Source organism: Telmatherina bonti, assembly GCF_933228915.1.
Source record: "Telmatherina bonti genome assembly, chromosome: 6".
In the NCBI taxonomy this organism is placed as follows: domain Eukaryota; kingdom Metazoa; phylum Chordata; class Actinopteri; order Atheriniformes; family Telmatherinidae; genus Telmatherina; species Telmatherina bonti.
The window spans coordinates 19017410-19038392 of NC_136624.1; the positions used below are offsets into that span (position 1 = coordinate 19017410).

A 20983-nucleotide genomic window follows, 5' to 3' on the forward strand; every position below is an offset into this window, starting at 1 on the left:
AGTGACACTTACTTTCCACTTTACTTCATAACAATATGCATATGCACTTCATATGCACCTCTCCCCCAGCAGTGAATGTCATCCGTATCTTCACCTTACCTAGTAACTTTTGGGAAAATTAGGTACTATTGCAATTTCCCCAAATGACTTATGATGTTAACTACACCTTTGCAGCATCTTGAGACAATGTATTTTTTAATATGATGACTAAACATATTGAAAATATTGTGAAAGGGATCAAATAGATGCATTAAAGCTAAACAGAGGACTCTTTTCAGTTTAGGTAATAAGATAAACCTGAAACTTATGTATGCATGATTGAGACAAAGAGTCCTCAGTATGACTTTCTGTACCTGGACGGCAGTAACCAGCCCCCTTCTGAGCCTTCCTGTCTCCCTCACCATCCACTCACTAAACGACAATCTACTACGATCCCACCGCTGCTCAGCAATATAGATACATAAACATACACACTGCTGCCACCGCTCTGTGTGAGTCAGAGACCAGCAGTTCTATATTCATCCACAAAGAGAATCATTCAGCTCAAATACAATATTTTCTTGTTAAACATTTCATTGACTGGACAGTGGTGAAGACTGTTGGTTGTGGTGACTGTGAGCCACATATCAGTGTGCTTAACTTAGCTGGTAAATGTAGAAATGGAGATCCTATTTCCTTTAATTACCAAGTTAAACAAATTACAACTATGTGCTTCCTTGTTACCTTTGGAGGTAGTTTCTTTTTTCACAAATAAATAATATAATCTGTCACTTATGAAACATGTTTACGCCACTGAACAGTTCTTTATCTTCTGGAAGTGCAATTTGAAAGAATGATCAAGTGGATGGTTACATTACTTAATATCAAATCTAAAATGTAAAAAAAAATGTGCTTTGAGTATGAAATCTAAGGACAACTGTTGCCAAATGTTTGTGGAGCAGTTTGATGCCACATACTGGAGTATTAACCAACCGTTTTGTTTAAAGAGCTACTTGGTAAGAAAGGCAGGAGTTCATGCTGATGTTGGTATGCATGCAAGATTATAAACCAGAGGCCATTCCTTAAAAGTTCCTTTCAAGCCTTACAGGTATAAAAAACATTTGATTTTCTATCAGACTTTTATTAGTTTTAATGGATGGAGGATTAAAAGTTTTAAAGAATAATAAAGAAAAACTTTACTTAAAAAATGTAATCTTAATGCTTCTTTTTTTCATGCAACTGCTACAAAATTAGCAGGTCTAACAGTGACACCATAGGAAACTATTGTCTCAAAGACGACATCATGCACAGATGGTCTGACTCTATTTGTTTATGGTCTAGGCTATCTGTCCCGGACTTAACTAAATCTAAAAATTTACTTTTAGGTCAAACAGTAAAGACTCTCTAAGGGTTATGGGGACTTGGGGAAAAAACATCCCATTAAGGGTCTTTTTGCAAAAGTCATGTAATGAACAGCCAGCAGAGATGAATTAAAGTCATTTCATTTCTCTAATTCATATTGGCTCAGCTAACCTTGGGCTTCACTGTCAGTCCATTCGTCATATTTTAATTGATTTGAGTCTAAAGTCTAATATAATCTGATATACTTTTGTTATAATTTATGATTTTATTGTGATTTTGCCATTTGTGTTATCTTTAATGCTTTATTAACTCTCTGTAATGCTTTTAACATGTCATGTAAAGCACTTTAAATTATCTTGTACATGAAAGGTGCTAAACACATAAACTTGCCTTGCCTAATATAAAGAAGTCTTGTTTATATATGGAAGATTCCTGCTGTGAAACAGGAACAAAAAAACCCCACATAAAAGCAGTTCTCCAAACTACCAACGGCATCATATCTGCTGTATACACAAAGGGCAGCCTCCCCAGTAGTTGTATGAAAAATGGAAAGTTAGGTGAAATAGTAAAAAAGTATTTCATGAATCACATACAAGCTGACTATCTTAAGAACAACATGCAGCATCAAAACTGCTGAAGATCAGGCTTCATAATGTGAGTCAATGTGACAACTGGTCTGGTCAGATGGTTCAAATTACTTAAATTGTACATAAAAATGTAATCTAAATGGAAACAACTACATCTTTCACCTCAGTGTCGTTGACTAGTACATGGCAAACTTATCTAATATTAATACTATGCTTTTTTAAATTTATTGTGTCGCTTTATTGGGAAATCTGAAGATGAAAAATGAGGATATTTAGTGTGGCATGTTCTGAGATATTTGCTTTCAGCTGTCACTGCTGTCTCCTTTCTTGTGCATTCTTTCAATACGTATACCAGATAAATCAGAGACCTCTGGCAGTAACAGACATAAGAGTTTTAGCATGCCGATAGGATCCAACATAACAGAGGACATAATTGATGCTCCATCTTTTAACAGTTCAGGGCCTAAAAATCCTATCCTTACTCTCACCCTGAGTCTACCTTAACTTGTGTTTTATTTAGATGTCTTAAAGTTATTTACCTTGGATGAAGCCATTTACTTTAATCCAAATAAACACAACAAAACCACATAAGATCAGCGATTGCTTCTCTAAAATGAAGGGACAGAGAAGCAGCTTAAAGGACACCACAATATTAGACCCTTGTTTCCTGGTAGCACTGTCGTCTGGAGAGAAGAGCAAGGTAATGCATTTTCCAGATTTCCCTTGCAGTCTCCCCAAGTGTTCACTAAAAGTGCAGACAGTAAACAGAAGGAACCCTCACCTGACTCAGTGACTTCTGCAGAACACATTGCACCAAACAGTATATTTAAGCTGCCTCAGCCCTGATGCTGCAGGAGAAGTGTGAAACACTGCTTTCAGTGATGTTTGCACTGCTTTTCCCATATTAATTCATCTGCTAGCTGCTTGATTTTAAATATTTAAGGAACTGCTTAGATCTAGAGAAGGACACCCTGAGCATTTGTTTGTTGGCGTTTATAAATATTGTTTAAATAAAACTTTGCAATCAGATTCAATATGCCTCTTCACTGTCAGCAAGATCATTTTTTTAAATTAAAACTGACAACTTTCATAAGATATTTAAACAGATCTTCATTTAAAAAAAAGAATAGACTCTATCCATTCATTGTGAAGGCATATTCTCTCTATTTCTCATTTTAAACCACATTTTTGTGCTGAATTAGTTAAATCATTCAGTTTTACTGGACAGGAAACATTTAGTCAGTGGATCTGGGCTGGTCACATTCATGTTCACAGAGCGCTAATGCAGACGGAGAGCTGCCATGAATCAATCAAAATATGATTAGTTTTCACTTAGCTTCACTTAGCTTTGCCTGACTATCCAAAGAGTGTTCATCCTTACTCAGTTGAGTTTGACTGATACCCCTTCAAACTTCCAGCTGCAGCTCCTGAAGTAAAACAGAACTCTTCCACATATGCTATTCTTCAACTTTACTAGTCCTTCCAATGGTTGGAGTGGCCAGTAAATAACACGAGCTGCGGTTATGTGATTTTTGGTCACCAAGTTTGTTTTTCTCTGTGCTGACTGATGGAGAACACAGCCTTGTTGTTTGCTGTTATCACACTATAATGGTTTTAACAACCAGCAGCCATGACAGTGTAACACAGAGACATTGCAAAACATGTCAGTCTGTAAGATAAAGGTACTCAAAGGCAAACATATTCCTCCATTGCTGTTGCAAAAGACTTATCAGCTCTGCCATTTACGTAAAAAATAATATTAGTTGAAGGACTGATGTGTCATCAGCAGCTGATTTAAATATGTCAGCGCTTATTCTTTAGTTTAGCTCAATAGATTAGTGTCGCTGAACAATCAGTTAAATTGATCGTGTTTGTATTTCTATCATCTCACTTGTTAACGTTATGTAATGTTTCATTAATTATTTAAAATCTGAAGTTTGAAAACAATAAATTGGTGCCAATGAAGACTTTTGAAAAGTTTAGTCCCTTAAAACAGCATTTTGTTCATGCATTGCAATTGTCTCTTAAATTTCTATGTGATAATACAGTTATAGTCACATGCAGTCTCATACATATATACATATATATCCACCATCAAATGATAGTATTCACTATCTTTACTCACTATTTACTATCTTTACTTACTATTTACTATCTTTATGCTTCTTTGTTTTTAGATAGGATGAACCCATGATTGTCTTTTTCTTTTGTACAGTAGAGTTAACAGCAAGATTTGTACATTTGAGGAAAACCTGTCTCTTCAGCCTTAATGCCTTGTCTGTCACAGACTGCTTTGTAAATGTCATAATTCCCTCCGATATCATAACCAGTCAAATTTATTGGGCACAAGATATCTGAGATTGCCACCATCACTGCATTTTTATCACATCCCATGCGAGGGTTCTATCTCAGTTTATGATGAACTGCTGTCGTTTGTCGTCCCCTGTGCGTTTCGAGTCTATTACTCTGCAGAATTATCTCAAGTTTATAGGCTTGTACTTGAGGTAATCACTAAATGTAGATCATCTGGACGCGTTCACTTCAAGCTGAGTTTGAGGTGATACTAGTGCTCAAATCAATGCTAAACCTGAATCAAGACTGGGTTGCCTAAACATTTAGGGTAATGCACACTGTTAGTCCTAGATGTAATTTAAAAACAAAAAATCCTTATGTTTGTGTTTATATAATAAAGTTAGTTTCTGTTTCAAATCCTGGCCGTTTCCTTTTTTTTTTTTTTTTTTAAAAAAAGCATTAATCCTATTTTAAGGGTCATAACAACCTGTGCACATGAACAGCTGTGAAAAGCCATGTTAAAATGTTCTCTCTGAGATACCATACTGCAAATTTAAAAGTGGAGTAAAATTTCATAAACATTAACAATGTCACATTTCACTTTGTAGTTACTTCTTTGCTGATCTCAGTCCTCAACATTAAGTTAAACTGTTGCTTACAACAGTTGAAACCACAACTGTTTCTCAATATGGAAAATAAGGAAATACATAATGGATTTTTATATTTGATTATAACGTGTGCTGCACGAACTCCATTCTCATGGGTTTCACATTACTTATTTTCATCAATAAAAAAGAGGCATTAAACAAAAAAAAAAAGTAATTTAAATTAAAATTTTGACATTTTAAACATTTGCCACAAGATCAGCTCACACATATTTGCAGTGTTTGCTATAGAGAAAGGTGTGTGTGAGAAATCTGCCATGCAGGAACAGGTGATTATCTCCTTATTCACACAAACTGACAAGTACAGTAATATCTGCACATACATACACACACACCAAGGCCAGATAGCATATCTGGGATGCAGAGCAAACAGGAACACACGCTTAAATTAGTTTTCCAACCCTCTTCTTACCGTAGTCTAACTGTAAGATATAAAGGCAGCATTTCCCTTTCTGGTGAAGCTCATTGATCATTTTACTGGCTTGTTGACTTCAACAGATTTTGACTGAGCTGAAATATGAGGATTATGTTGCATCATAGCATGGGTAACGTCTGGAGGGACAAAAACCAAATCTGCTGAACTGTGAAGTTTTTTTGTGAAATCAGAAAAACAACCGGGGCATCTGAACCAAGAAAACACAGAGAAACTTCATCACTCACAGTAAGAGCCATGACAGTAACATGCTGTTGGGATTGTTGTTCATTTGCAATTAATCTGAAAAAATAATGTCATTGAAGTTTGATGCATAAGCTGTGGTGCTTACTTTTGTTTAAATCACATTCAGAGTATTTTGTCTTAGAGAAATTTCTCATTTACACAAAGGATGCTTTTACACATATAGTGGACCCAACAAACATTTAATGTCAGCAGACCATCAACTTGGAACAAAAAGCCAAATGGATGTTTAATCAGCAGCAGCCTGAATTAAATTCAACTGGCCTTTATGTCTTTACTGGACAATGAAAGCATTGTTTGCACTCCTTTAATTATAACTGGCAAAGTTTACACTTGTTCATCCACTGGATTGTTCTCTATAAACTTGTCTCAACAGGTAATCCTGAAGTTATTTAGGCAAGGCAGGTTTATTTGTATAGCATGTTTCATGCTCAAAACAACGCAAAATGCTTTACATAAGATACTAAAACTGTTTACAAAACCTTTCCAAAAGCAGATCAGCTATGGACCTGGAGAATGTCCCACTCTAAAAACAGCTGAGACTATCATGGATGAGTTGAGCATTGGGAATGATGGCAGGGAAGGTGAGTCAATGATGATTTTGTAATCTATCATTTTTAGAAATTGTGTGTGAGCAGTTTTGGGGGGTTTGGGGGGACTCTGTAGTGTTTCTAAGTTCCCTTGGCAGGATGTAGAGACATCTAGTGGCTCAAACTGCAAACTGCAACATACAAAATAATCCTCACCTACTCTTAGACTAAGATGCCCAAGCGTTCCCAGGCCAGCCAAGAGATATAATCCCTTCAGCGTGTCTCCTCCTGTAGGGACGTGCCCGGAACACTTCACCAGGGAGGCATCCTGACCAAATGCCCGAGCCACCTCAACTGGCTCCTCTCGATGCGGAAGAGCTCCACTCTGAGCCCATCCCGGATGACCGAGCTCCTCACCCTATCTCTAATGGAGAGCTTGGCCACCCTGTGGAGGAAACTCATTTCAGCCGCCTGTATACGAGATCTCGTTCTTTCGGTCACGACCCACTGCTCATAACCATAGGTGAGGGTAAGAACATAGATCGACTGGTAAATCGAGAGCTTTGCTTTCTGGCTCAGCTCCTTCTTCACCATGACAGATCGACACAGAGTCTGCATGAATGCAGACCCTGCACCGATCCACCTATCGATCTCATGCTCCATCATAAACAAGATCCTGAGATATTTAAACTCCTCCATTTGAGGCAGGACCTCACTTTCGACCCGGAGAGGGCAATCCACCCTCTTTCGAGGACCATGGTCTCAGATTTGGAGGGGCTGATTTTCATCCCAGCTGCTTCACACTCACCTGCAAATCGCTCAAGCCAGAGCTGGAGATTAAGGCCAAATGACGCTAACAGGACCTTGTCATCTGCAAAAAGTAGAGACCTAATCCTGAGGTCACCAAACCGGATCCCCTAAACACCTCAGCTGCGCCTAGAAATTCTGTCTATAAAAGTTATGAACAGAATCAGTGATAAAGGGCAGTCTTAGCGTAGTCCAACTCTAAACGGAAACAAATCTGGCTGACTGCCGGCCATGCAGACCAAGCTCTCACACTTGTCATACAGGGACCAGACAGCCCGTACAAGAGGGTCCTCATACTCCCGGAGTACCCCTCACAGGAGCCTCCGGGGGACACGGTTAAACGCCTTCTCCAAGTTCACACAGCACATGTACACTGGTTGGGCAAACTCCCATACCCCCTCCAGGACCTCAAAGTAGGTATAGAGCTTGTCCACTGTTCCACAACCAGGACGAAAACCACACTGCTCCTCCTCTTTCCAAGATTCCTCTACCTGACAAACCCTCCTCTCTAAGACCCATGAAAAGAACTTTCCAGAGAGGCTGAGGACTGTGATCCCCCTATACTTGGAGCACACTCTCTGGTCCCCATTCTTGAAAAGGGGGACCACCACCCCAGTCTGCCAGTCAAGAGGCACTGTCCCCAATGTCCATGCGATACAGCAGAAACATGTCAGCCAGGACAGCCCCACAGCCTTAAGGAACTTTGGGCGGATCTCATCCAACGCCAGGGCCTTGCCACCAAGGAGCTTTTTAACCACCTCAGCGACCTCTGCCCCAGAGATAGGAGAGTCCACCCCCGAGTCCCCCAGCTCTGCTTCCTTATCGGAAGTCATGTTGGTAGGATTGAGGAGGTCTTTGAAGTAGTCCCCCCACCGACTCACAATGTCCAAAGTTGATGTCAGCAGCTCCCCATCTCTACTGTACACAGCGTTGATAGAGTACTGCTTCCCTCTCCTGAGTTGCTGGAATGTGGACCAGAATTTCCTTGAAGCCATCCAGAAGTCGTTCCCGATGGCCTTGCCGAACTCCTCCCACGCTCGAATTTTTGCCTTGGCAACAGCCGAAGCCACATCCTGCTTAGCCTATTGATACTTATCAGCTGCCTCCAGAGTCCCACAGGCCAAGAGGGCCCAATAGGACCCTTCTTCAGCTTAATAGCATCCCTCACTGCAGGTGTCCACTAGCTAGTTCTGGGATTACTGCCGCAAGCATTGAAGTCCCCCAGCAGGACAAGGGAGTCCCCAGTGAGAGCACCTTCCAACACTCTGTCTAAAGACTCCAGAAAGGCTGGGTACTCTGAACTGCTGTTTGGTGCATAGGCACAGACCACAGTCAGGACCCGTCCCCCCACTCAAAGGAAGAGGGAGGCTACCCTCTCGTCCACCAGGGTAAATCCCAACGTACAGGCACCAAGCTGGGGGCCAATGAGAATGCCCACACCCACTAGGCGCCCATCACTAAGAGCAACTCCAGAGTGGAAGAAGGTCCAGCCCCTCTTGAGGGAACTGGTTCCAGAGCCCAAGCCATGCGTCGAGGTGAGTCTGACTATATCTAGTCGGAACCGCACAACCTTGCGCACAAACTCAGGCTCCTTCTCTGCCAGAGAGGTGACATTCCACATCCCTAGAGCTAGTTTCTGCAGCCGAGGGTCAAACCACCAGCTTCCACGCCTCTTGCTGCCACCCAGCTCACATTGCACCCGACCCCCATGACTCCTCCTACAGATGGTGAGCCCATGGGAGGTGGGGGCCATGTAATCCTTTTGTGCTAAGCCCGACCAGGCCCCATTGGCCACCCGACACTCGCTCTAGTGCCCCAATGCCATGCCTGGCTTGAGAGGGGGTCCCTGGTGATCCACAAGGGAACACTTCTGACAATGGTTATCATCATCATGGGGGTTAGTCTGGTCCCTCCCCTAGACACCTGTTTGCCATGGGTGACCCTACCAGGGGCATAAAGCCCCCGACAACATAGCTGCTAGGATCTTCAGGACACACAAACCCCTCCACCACAATAAGGTGGCATCTCAGGGAGGGGTATATCAATCACTTGACCTATAATAACCATCCCACCTCCTATTTGGGTCTTGACCCTGAGGTCAAGAAATGGTGACAGATGACGGATATTTGACATTATGTTGAAAAGTTTCTGACACTCAGTTTGTCTGAGGACTTCACCAAGGTAGGACTTTATTGCATTTTTAGACGTATTAGTGCAGTGAAGTGTTAATGTGCTCAAAGCTTCAACAGTCATCTGACTGCAAGACAGTCTTCTTGTTCATACGAGACAGATGGATCCATAAAGCTGCTCTGCCCTCCTTCAAATTACTTGTCCTTTTGCTTTTACTAATTCAACATTATATTGAATCTGCCTGACAGTCAAGCTTAATCTAAGCATTCTGAACAAAACACCCCCAGTGCTGTCCAGTACACTAGGCCTTTGTTTCCAGCCAGGGGTCCAGATGGATGGAGTTAGTTTGATAAATCTGAGGGATGAAAGGGTGAAAACCATTTCTCTTACAGAGGTTTTCATTCCATATGTGGTTTCTAGTCATGTTGGCAGAGATGGTACGTCAACCCATCCATCTGTTATACATGGATGTATTTCACACCTCATTACAGGTAATAGATGAGTTGAAATGAAATGCTACATTGACAGTCATGGTGCCCAGAAGGGGAATCCTAATGACTTTGGTTGTAAACTGTACACCGTGTCTTAATACATGTTTGGAGAATTATGATCAAATGTGGTTTAAACACTCAATGCTCTTGAAAAATGTTATGGTGATGGTAATAATAATAACAACCATCAGGGATCCTGTGGTTAAATAACGAGGGCTACACAGATTTAACAAAATCCAGTGATTGAGTCGTGCTACTTCAAAAGCTTTCAATAGATGCAGTGGTGTGTAGTGAAGTGAAAATCTTTAAACATATTGAGATGGCATGTAAAATATTCCTAAAGGGGGCATGCTGGGATTTAAAGTTACTGTTTCATGTTGTTTAATGATGCAGCAACTAAATCTCTAGTGGATCATGTAGAGATTAGGAATTGCTCTACATTAACTGGTCCTCTTTTGTGGGAAAACATGGAAACGGTAGAAATAACCGAGAGAGTTACTTATTTTAAAAAAGCATTTAAAAATTAACTTTTTTCAAGAAAGAGAACATGAAATTTGAAAATGTTATTTTTCCCTGGTTTCATGTTTAATTGTTAATTATATTGTATGAGGGAAACATACAGACATCCATAACTAAAACAAATGTACTGGTACACTTGGACATCCGGTGTTACCTTGGCCTCCCATTCTCTTTTGTTAAAAAAAAAAAGAATATCAGATTAACCTGTTCAATATGTTAACAAGTACACCTATTATATCATGCACTATTTACCAATTGCACCATTAAACAATTGATGATAAACAGTGCCATAGTATCGTTTCCTTATGTTGTTACTAAATTCTTCAACTCTTGTCTTCTCTAAATGGCATGACTGAAAATAGAATGGACAAAAGTTCATTTTACCTTCACCAAATGTTTAAACAAACACCTTCTTGTTAGATATATATCGTGTAACAGGAATGTTAACATTAAAAATGGAAAGCTGCTTCAACTGCTCAACTTAAATGTAAGTAAAAAAAACAAACAAAAAAAACTGGCAAGGGTGCAGAAGGATGTTGCATGTTAATGATGCAGTCATAAACGCTGGGCAATATGTATTACTATGGGGCACTTACATTGCAATTGTTGTGGGTCTCTAATAAGAATGAAAAACATTGGGATTAAAGTAACTGGTTTAAAGGTGACAAGGTGAAAAGAAAAAAACAGTAGGTATGCAGGTAGTTAAAGAAGTAGGAGTTGCACATACATGCTTGTAGTTTCTCTGCAAATGTGACTTACAGTCTGGTTTCACATGGAGGTAAAAACATATCTGTAGGTCAGAGAAAAGGAAGCAAGGCTGCAAAGATGTGTGCCATAGATTTATACACACTGATGCAAGGAAAAGAGAGAAAGTGGTAGATAAGTGGGCAGAGTAGAGACGAGCAGACATGAGCAGTGACACGGACAGAGAGCCTGGTGTCTGTCCCTTAGCTGATTTGAGAGTTGAGTGACAGCTGGAGCCCATACTGAGATGAAGACACAGCACTTCTTGTTAGTAGCTTTAGATTGGAAACAGATGTTGACTCTGCTACTGTTAGCAGTTTCCCTGACTGCCTGACCTGTTTTATTGACTGTCTACCTGCCTGCCTGCCTGTCTCACTGAATTACTTCCTGCCTGCCTGACTGACTGTATTTCAACCTGAGGGTGGTTTTATACGTTTACTGTGACCAACAGTAAACTACAAGCATGAGGGAGCTCAGAATTCATTCCTTGCACCAAAATGCCTGATTCTCAGTCCCCTTCAGGGGGAAGACTTTTCAGGGCAGAAAACAAACTTTGTCTTTTGGATGAACTCAAATTCAGCAGTAACATTTAAATCTGGAAAGCACTCAGACTTCCAGCTGAGTTTCAAAGTTTGCTAAATGAAACCAGCTGATGATGCTGTCACCGCCTTAATTTAGCAGTGCTCCCTGAAAGCGTTTCTTCTCATCTCTGGACCACGGCAGCCAGCATCAAGTAACCAAATGTTGTTTCCTCTGCCTGTGTCATTAATAGTTATAGAAATGCCTACTGTTTCAGTACTGGTCTGGTGTTAGGGTGACTGATTGGACCCACCTTTGTAGGTTTACAAAGCAGAACTTTGCACCTAAAAAAATAAATGAGTTTAATACTCAAATGCAAATCTATAAAAAGATTCCCAGGATGCCATTTTCTTCCATTGGATGGCATGTATACATACAATTACGCGCTGTTTTGTTTTAAATCTACAAAAAAAAAGAGTGTCTCTGATTACATGGTGTGCATTTCTCAAACAGTAAGTATAAAGAATAGCAACACAAGCTGATACAGTGAAATGTTTTTAACAACCATACAACTTAATTAAAACCATAAGAGGTAAAAAATAGTAGGCTATAGACAAGACTATTTAACATCTCCTACTGTGAAATAAACACAGTAGGAGATGTTAAAGGATAGTAATACTAATAATACCACACCAGTCAGCCTTTCTTCCTATAAAACCAACTCTTGTCAACCTCATATTTAAGTCTGACTGTATTACCACTTTCATAGGCCTGAATGAGTCTAAATGATTGTGTTATCTGCTAAATTGCTCTCTCTCGCAGTCGCACACAGCATCACCTCCAGGCAACCAGTGTGAACCCAAAGTGTTACTCATTCACATTATTAGCACCTTCTTTAAAACCACGCTGTCACCTGTACATACTAAAGCTTCTGAAATGTTATGCCTGTTGCAGCATGAGGGCTCTCTAATAGGACATTTTATCAGATATAATGAGATTTCTTTCACAAAAAATATCAGAATGTAATTTTAATCCACCTCTGCCACCCGGAACCATCAAAGGCGTCTTTGGTTTTGTGGCTCTTTCATCGAAGTTGACTCAAAAGGCAAAAAAAGGTTACTGTAGCATTGCATTTAAGGGAAAACGATCATTCTGGATAGCATTTTATTTACAGATTGTGTCAATAATTATCTTTGATTTCAGTTGTGGCTGAAATGAACATAAATATATTTAATGCTCACAAATGGGACGTCTCACGTCTTGCACTCATCTTTGACTTTTATACAAATCTGACAGGTTATCTTGTTTTGTCAGAGCCATCACTGCACCATGAATTCCCTCAGGTAGACCCCGCTCTGTTATACCAACTTCCTTTGTCCCCCGACCCGATCAGCCCGCTGACTCACCTGGGGACGCTGCAGGTCGGACACGATGTACAGAGGACCGACGGATGGGGCAGGTAGGACCGACAATTCTTCACCTCCGCCACAATAAGACGCGTAACATACAAACAGCACCCCGGATTAGAGAAGAAGAAGAGGCCTATTAGTTATCCCCAAACTTTCACAGAGAAACTCCGCGCCGTTTTATGAGGAATGAGCGCGTGGACGTGAAAATGCGTTCAAGACTAACGCAGTTGTGGAATGAGGGGGTGAGAGATGGTGTGGAGGTATTAGAATGTCAGGAGGAGACATATAAGGGGAGAGGGAGACCCCACCCCCTGCAAATGAAATTCGAACAACGGGGAGAGTTATGGAGGATGCTGGAGATGTGAGGTGAGCCATATGGCGCATGGCGCGCACCGTGGCGCACGAGTCAGAGCACCAACGGTGGACTCTTCTTCTAAATTAATTCATACAAAGTCTTAAATATCTATAAGTATTTTACTTGTATGTTTGTTTTACATAGAGTTTAAGTAGGCCCATAATCAAAATATGATCCAGAGATGACTATTACTTTTCAACGATTTACAATGTAGACCCTCTGCAGTATCCTAAGACTATGATAAACTTTTCACTGACTTTCTTAGAATGATGGTATGACCTAACCATCCCTGTTTATGCAGACATTTCTTATAATATTGGAATAGATTTATATTTTCCTTTGTTGCGGAAGACATTCAAAGTGCTTTCACTTGATCCATTATTTATCCACTCCTCCTTTACTCTTCAAGTTGTGTGTGTATATATATATATATATATATATATATATATATATATATATATATATATATATATATATATACACACACATATATATATATATATTTAGAACTGTGCCTCTAGAAACTTTCTTCTTGTCCATCTTTATAGACCTGTCACCTGTTGGGTCATGCTTACTAGCTAACCTCACAATAATTGTAGTTATTACAACTTTCTGTGTCTTGTGTCAAAGCAACCTCTGGTCAAGAAGATGTTCTTTTTTGGGAGGTGAAAGTACATTCCTTTCCCTCCTTTCCCCCTCTCTGTTCTCAGCCTATTCAGTGTGCATTGTGTGAAATACCAGAAAGTCTGAACTCCTGATACACTGTCCTTTGACCTTTGAAGAAGGGAAGGTCTAATTTAGATTTCAGCTGTCACCCAGGTGACTGACCACACACTCAGAAACACACAACCATTCAAGTTTGAACCTTGAACTGTGAAGTGATGTGTCACAAGGCTTTTTTCCTAAATGAACAAAGTATTTTTACACAGTATGGCTAAACTTTTAACTGGCTGGCTTAGTCTGAATACATGTTCACGTGAAACTCGGTGAATGTTGGGGATGATTTGGTAAAGTAGCAGATGAGTTTTAGATAGGAAGTATTTATTAGTGATTGCCTACGATTATCTGGTTATTATTTATTGTGTAGTACCATAATATACTATACAAAATACTGCACACAAACTAGACTGTTTCTGAACTCTAGTAAAAACAAACAATGTTTAAAAGTGTAAAGAGTTTTTTTTTCTTAATGATTTGAATCACTAGTAACATGAAGACAGCCATGCACCATCAGCTGGAAAATAACATGTATAAGGAACCTAGCTGTACATTATTAGCTTTTTTTTTAATTTTTTTAATTTTTTTTACTTTTTTTACATTATTAGCTTTAATAGCCTGTTTTGAAATGATTTAGAGAGAAATAAACACATTTATGTTTTTCCAATCTAATCCAACTTTTTGAAAAATATAATTTAAACAATCACACACGACCAAAGTGCTGTACAGAATAATAAAAGCATGGTAAAGAAAATAAATAAAAGCATTAGTGAACAGTGAAATCTGATCAATGAAACAAATTAATAAATAAAAGCAAAAACAAAATGTCGATACCTCAGAGTGTTAAAAGGCCAAACAAAACAGGTGGGTTTTAGGAAATGATTTACAAACCGGCAAGGTGCAGACCTGTCTGACATGCAGTGGCAGGTTGTTACATAATGTCAAACCAGTAAAGCAAAGGTCTGATTTCCCTGATTCTTCCATATTGTTCTTGGCACCATCAGCAGCAACTGGTTGACTGCTATTAAAGACTGTGAAAAGGTGAAGAAGCTCAGCGAGGTCAGATGGTAAAAGACCATGGAGGGGTTTAAAAACAAGTAAAATTATTTAATCTAAATTCTAAAATGAACAAAAAACCCTTTTGGTACCATCTGAAGACAAGCTATGGAGGACTCACTAACCCCCAAATATGGCAGTAGTTCAGCCTAGTTGTGATGAAGGTGTGTTTAATAGGCATGCTATTAGACACCTAGCAAGTTTTATTTGTTTGAAATTGTTTGTTTTACATTATATCATCAGATCAGTTTTCCATATAGTTCGTCTTCCTTTGAGTTTTAACTTAGTCTACTTTCTTACTTTACAGTCAGAAACAGGCCTTATGTTGAGATTTAAAGAACAAAAACTTCACAAATGATTTTGCCATGTTTTAAGTGTTGGTATTAATGTATTTGCCATTTAAAGGGCATCAGCTTTCATACATAATGTGACAGCAGCACAATTGTGCTGACTCCATGCTGTTTGGATCAGGGTGAAAAGCAGGTCCATCAGTTGGGTTCTTGTTGGTTTAGATTTTCGCACTTAAATGTGCTGAGTCATCCCTGGTCCAGACAAGACATTTATTCATTTATTCATTGTTTTTCCAAAACACTTAGTTCGGTTAAGGGTAAGCTTAATCAGACTAAGCGGAAGCTGGAGCCTATCCTACCTATCATGGGGCAAGAGGCAGGGTTCACCCTGGACAGGTCACCAGGCCATCACAGGGCCCAGACAAGACAATCAACTCTTACGGCCCCAGTATTTTGTAATAGTGGCACCTTTACCACTGTGGATGACCGAATGTGTGCATACATGGGTTAATGGGTAAATGGGAAATGTTTTCTAAAGTGGAGAAGCAAACTCAGTCTATGCAAGTGTAGTTTGTTTATCATGCATTTCAAAAGGTGTTTGCCGCATCCACTGATGTCACATAAGTGTAAATACTAATAGTTTAAAAAGCTGCAACTTTATCCTCGTATAGCACCTATTAAATCTGTCAGCTTTCAAGGTGACAGCATTGCCCAATGAGAACTTTTCATATCTGGTTTAAGGATCAGTTTCTTAAAAGTGTTAGTACACCTCCTACTTGAGTAACTCCACCCACTGCCAAATTAAAAAAAAAAAAAAAGATGGAGGATGATGGGACAGAGAGTGGATGGGTTGTGAATACACAGGCAGAAATTATTGAATGACTGACAGCAGCTCAGCAGTCACTAGCTAGATGGAAAGAAATTCAGATTCACACCCAGGTGGAAGAGTTTTCCCCCCCAGAATCTTCTCAGATACATAATGACGAAAGAGCAAGGTGGTCCTAAACCATATCAGTCTGAGTCATCAGCGGTGTTGTGCTGGCCTTCAGCAATAGGTCTGGCAGCCAATGGCAATCTGTGGCGACATGCAACAGGCTGATGCAGCTGTTGGAGGTGCCACTGCAAGTTGTTGCTGCTACAACTTGAGCTCACTGTCGCCAGATCAGCATCAGTAAGTAAAAAATAAAGTCCATGTTATTTGTGCACCCCCCATAAGTCACATATCTGTCCCATTCCAGCAGTATTTTCTCAAAAAATGTGTAAAAATCTGAACATCTGAAACTAGTGAATCTATGTCAGATAAGTTCATAATCGTATGTGTTGGTGGGTGCGGCAAGGCAAGGACCTTCCTCTTTTGCTTCTGTAGGGATGGAGCTATTAGTTGTTGTTTTTTTCATTTGAGAAGCACCAAGTAAGGACTGAGCTAAAAGGACTGACTGTAGAAGAAATTTATCCAGTCAGATGTGGGAGTCAAAATGAAGGAAAACCTCATAATATCAAGAAAAAATTATTGTCATCAAATATTTGATGCAAGTTCCCATTTAAGTCTGTTCTTAATCAGAAAAAGGCTTTCATGCAAATATGACACAAATGCCAGCTTCATGTTTTATCTAACTTATCCACCACCTTAGGCTCTCACAAGATGAGTGTATAATTCCTTTATTTGCTTACATTTTCCTTGTTTGTTTTTTTTTTTGTTTGTTACATAAATAAGTGCAAAATATTCAACTTGGGTTTATTTTCACTGGAAAATATTGTGACTGGTCAACAACAGCTTGTTTATAAATAAATACATTATGGCTGCAAACTGCAACAGGTTAATGACCTCTGAATATTAGTCCGCTCACACGTACACAACTACATTATGTTTGAAGGATTTTATTAGCAGAAAAGTACGTGAACAATATTAAATTCTGCTGCATTTACTTCCACCGGTGTGTCTGATCAGAACGTTGTCCATGTGACTGTTGTCGTGCTAGACTATCCTGAAAGCCAACATCTTATTGTTTAAAGAGTAGACCTGCTTTACTCATCGGCTCAGATTTTTCCATAAAATAAAATCCTAGCTACATATTAAAACAAAGATATAATTTTCTTACTTGGTAAAGCCGTACACTCACATCTCGTCCGGCTTCATTTGTTTTTTTTTTTGTGTTTAAATTCTTGAGTGATATGTTGAATATTCTGAATCACAGTTTTTGGTAATGTAAAAGCAACCAAAACAAATTTTGGAAAAATAATTAGATTTAAGATAAATTTGCTAGCAACATGTCATGTTCAATTTGCATAGTGTTGTCATGTTATAGATTCTGTGATAGAACTTAATATAACTTTTTGAAAGTTTTTTTAAAAACTTTATTTAATAAATTATTGTCATCTCTTAACATCTTTGTCCTCGAGGAAAGAAATGACATCCAAGCAGTTATGTTTTAAAATGTGTTTTTTCAACAGTCACGTAATTCAGAAACGTCCTTTTCATTCCTTCGTCTTTTTTTTTTCTCCTCCTTTTACATTGACAGTCTTCATTATGAGAAACATTCCTGACTCCAGGCCTCGGGGTTACATAACTCTGTGTCTGGCTCCTCATTACATCCTTACAGTGGAGAAAAACACAGTAAATGTGACAGCAACTATTGTTTGCAGCTCTACACGGGGCAGCTCAGCATGGTCACTTAGCCGCTTACCTGCTGTTCAACACAGCATCTGAAAGCAAATCAGGAGACACAGGAATGGAAAATATTGTGTTCTGTCATTTTACTGTTTTCATTCATTTGATTAAATCATCTTAATAATTTTGCCACAATGTACCTGGAATATATTAGCTATTGTGGTAGGAGGAAAAAAATGATAAATATAGAAAATATACTTCAGAATATTTTGTCCTAATAATATTAGTCTTCTATCATCACCTTTCCTTCTATTGAGTTGTTACTATAAGCCCATAAATGCACTTTTCAGGTAAATGGTGGTAGGTGAGGGTGTCAAGATTGGATATTAAAAAAAAAAGGATCCCCTAAAGTCTTAAGGCCTTTACACAGCGGGGCCAGGGCAAATAAAAAACACAAAACTGCAAATAATTTGGAGAGGAATTATCAATGTTTCTGACTATGCACACCAAGTGCGATGCAAAATTGTAAATAATGTGTGACAATTTTCAAACAAAATTGCAAGGTGGAAAGGTGGATTTCACATCAAGCCTTGACAAGTGTGCAATAGAAAAGACAAAAAAAAGCACTGGCCACATACTATTGTGGAAAAAAAGAGTAAAACTGAGGAAGTTTCACTGTTAAATCAAGGAGCAGAAGCTGGCCGACAGCCGCTGCAGAACAGAAAGATGTCCATGGGAAAGTTCAAGGGTTCGCTTTAGTAGCTATGGCTTGAAGAAGCAGAGAAGAAATAATGGAAGCTCGGCCATGATGTTACAAAGTTTAAATGAAATAGCAGTGAAAATGACTCCTGCATAGCTCGCAACCGGTGATCTATCAGTCAACAGGCCTTTTCTGATTGGTCAGTTATATAGCTGTCGGATGCGAATATTAAAAGAATCCACTTCAGTTTGAAAAAAGAAAAAATGCTGGATGTGAACATTCACATTGGCTTTAAACTGATCCAATAAAAAATATTGAAAGTTTCCAGACAAAATATTTGGAGTAGGTGTGTAAAGGCCTCTAGTCTTTCAACCAAATATGGACTACGACACCCTTCTCAGTGCCAAACTTGGTAAGATCATCCTTTCTTGGGAGGTGTGTGGTCATTTTAGCCGGACAATGCCAGACTTTATTTTATGTGACCCCCAACAGCGTGTTTCATGTGCACAGTGTGTGTCCATGCTGGTCTTCCTGCAGTCCAGATCTGTCTTTGTTTAAACTGTATATACCATCGTGAAGAGTGAAATCAGATGATGATGACCACTAAGAAATGAAAATAAAAATCTACGGCAAAAATACCTTCAGAGTCCAAATAATTACAGTTTAATTAAAAAGCACTGTGATGTAACATCATGATTAACTAACTTCTTTCCCAACTTAGTTGTGTTTTGTTGGTATCAAACTTAATATTTGTTTACATTTAAAATACATTCAAGTAGGCCAAAGAAGCCACCTAAAGTAATGTGATTTTCACAAACTGACAAGTTGTTTTAATTTGAATAAAATGTTTTTCTCATACTAATTATGGTAATAATGCATTTGCTTTAGTTTTTGTTTGTTTGTTTGTTTGTTTGTTTGTAAAGGTAAAATGACAGGAGAGTTTAAATAACATAAGTGACATAAATTACTTTCTTTTTCTTGTGTTTCCTGCAGCTTAATCATAGATAACATAACATAATCGTGACAATTCCCTCAATAAACTATTCTAAAATAATCAATTTAAAATCATCATCAATCATTATCTTCAGCATGTCTTTGTTTATATGTTCCTATTGCTATGCACATTGTCAAGGTGGATAGTTTTTGAATATATCTGTTGAATGTTTAGTCTGAGTCACTTTGTGCCAGCAGGATAAAGTACAGAGAGATCTGTTTCTTTATGACAAAGTGGCTCCGGTATGCGCACGTGCCATAAAGAATTCCTTCTAGGAAACAAACATTCTCGCCAGCATTTTACCCTTTCCCACTTGTGTTAGTGTACAGTTTGATAGCAGCTGTTAGAGTGCTTTTAAAGACGTGTTGTACATGTGTTCCGTTAACAATCACTCCTTTAGTCACAAGATGTAACTTGTTCAGTTTGTTTGTTAATTATAAGATATGCAGTTAAAAATATCTTTTTATGATGTACCAAAATACAAAGCAGCCACAACTTTAACAAAACATGTCTTGGTGCATACAATCCAATGAATTGGAAATGAATGTCAGCAACCTTTTTATTGTGAAAGCAATAATCTTTGGTGGCTTGTCAGTTCATGCAGTTTACTCACTCATTCATTCATTCATTCACTCATTCATTCATTCATTCATTCATTCATTCATTCATTCATTCATTCATCCTCCTCACTAATGTAGTAGTAGTTTACTGAGGTTTGTAAGTTTCTGCTTGAAACAAAATGCTAAAAACCCATGGAGCAAAGTGTCTAAGATGAGGCTTTATTAATCCTTTGGAGCTGCTATCATTTGACTGCAGCAGACCCAAATCAGCAACACCTGCTGATGCGGTTGCTGCAGTTGTCCGCCTAAATCCTTTTCTATCCTTTTCTACATCTTAACTTGACTAGAATAACATTTTTCCAACATGGTATAAGAAAACAATGTAAGTAAAGGAACAGCATTTAAGCCTGTTGACTGTTTGACTCATAGTATCCAGCTCTGTTGATCTAATATCTTCATGAGCCAGATCCTCACAAATGAAATATGTTCTTTGTATGTTTGTGAGTGAAAAAGAGATCTCATTCTATCAGGAGACTGGACCTCGGGTTTCAAGGCTGCCAGCTACTCGGAAGGCAAACAGGAAGAGAAGCTCATGCAGACCAGAGTATCCTCATCCAGCACGCCAAGGTTGCTCAGAAGTCCTACGGCAACGAGAAAAGGTCCGGCACTGCGTCTGTGCAGGAACACCTTTTAAAGCTTGTACAGTTAAAGGTTAAATAGGTAACGATGACATGGAGTGTTTAAAATCAGAACTGCAAAAGAAATAACACAAACGTGGAAACTGGAGTCAGCCAGTCTACAAAGGTTTTTCATAAAGAGGGAGCAATTTGGTGTTTCATTTCGTTTTTCTTTTTTTGCCAATCAAACTATTCCTACAGTCCAGGCCACGCTGTCTTGAGTCATTGCTATTGACTGAATTTACAGGAATTTAAAGTGGTGATAATGAGGATTGTTAAGATTGATTCGGGAAATGTGATTAGTGTAAATGTGTAC

At 38.9% G+C, this 20983-nt stretch overlaps 2 protein-coding genes across 3 annotated transcripts in view; one reads left to right on the forward strand and one right to left on the reverse strand.

The window, feature by feature from the left end:
- Nucleotides 1–12915, reverse strand: part of matn4 (matrilin 4) — a 30885-nt gene extending 17970 nt beyond the window's left edge. For both annotated transcript variants that reach the window (XM_079242628.1, XM_079242627.1), the window contains exon 1: nucleotides 12708–12915. The gene's annotated coding sequence lies outside the window, so the exon portion shown is untranslated. The remainder of the gene's footprint in view (nucleotides 1–12707) is intronic.
- The window catches only part of rbpjl (recombination signal binding protein for immunoglobulin kappa J region-like), a gene marked incomplete at both ends in the record, with an annotated part of 31177 nt that continues 18968 nt past the window's right edge, over nucleotides 8775–20983 (forward strand). The window contains 3 exons of the mRNA XM_079242012.1: nucleotides 8775–8795; nucleotides 12645–12760; nucleotides 20521–20649. Coding sequence (XP_079098138.1) covers nucleotides 8775–8795; nucleotides 12645–12760; nucleotides 20521–20649 — 266 coding nt within the window. The remainder of the gene's footprint in view (nucleotides 8796–12644; nucleotides 12761–20520; nucleotides 20650–20983) is intronic.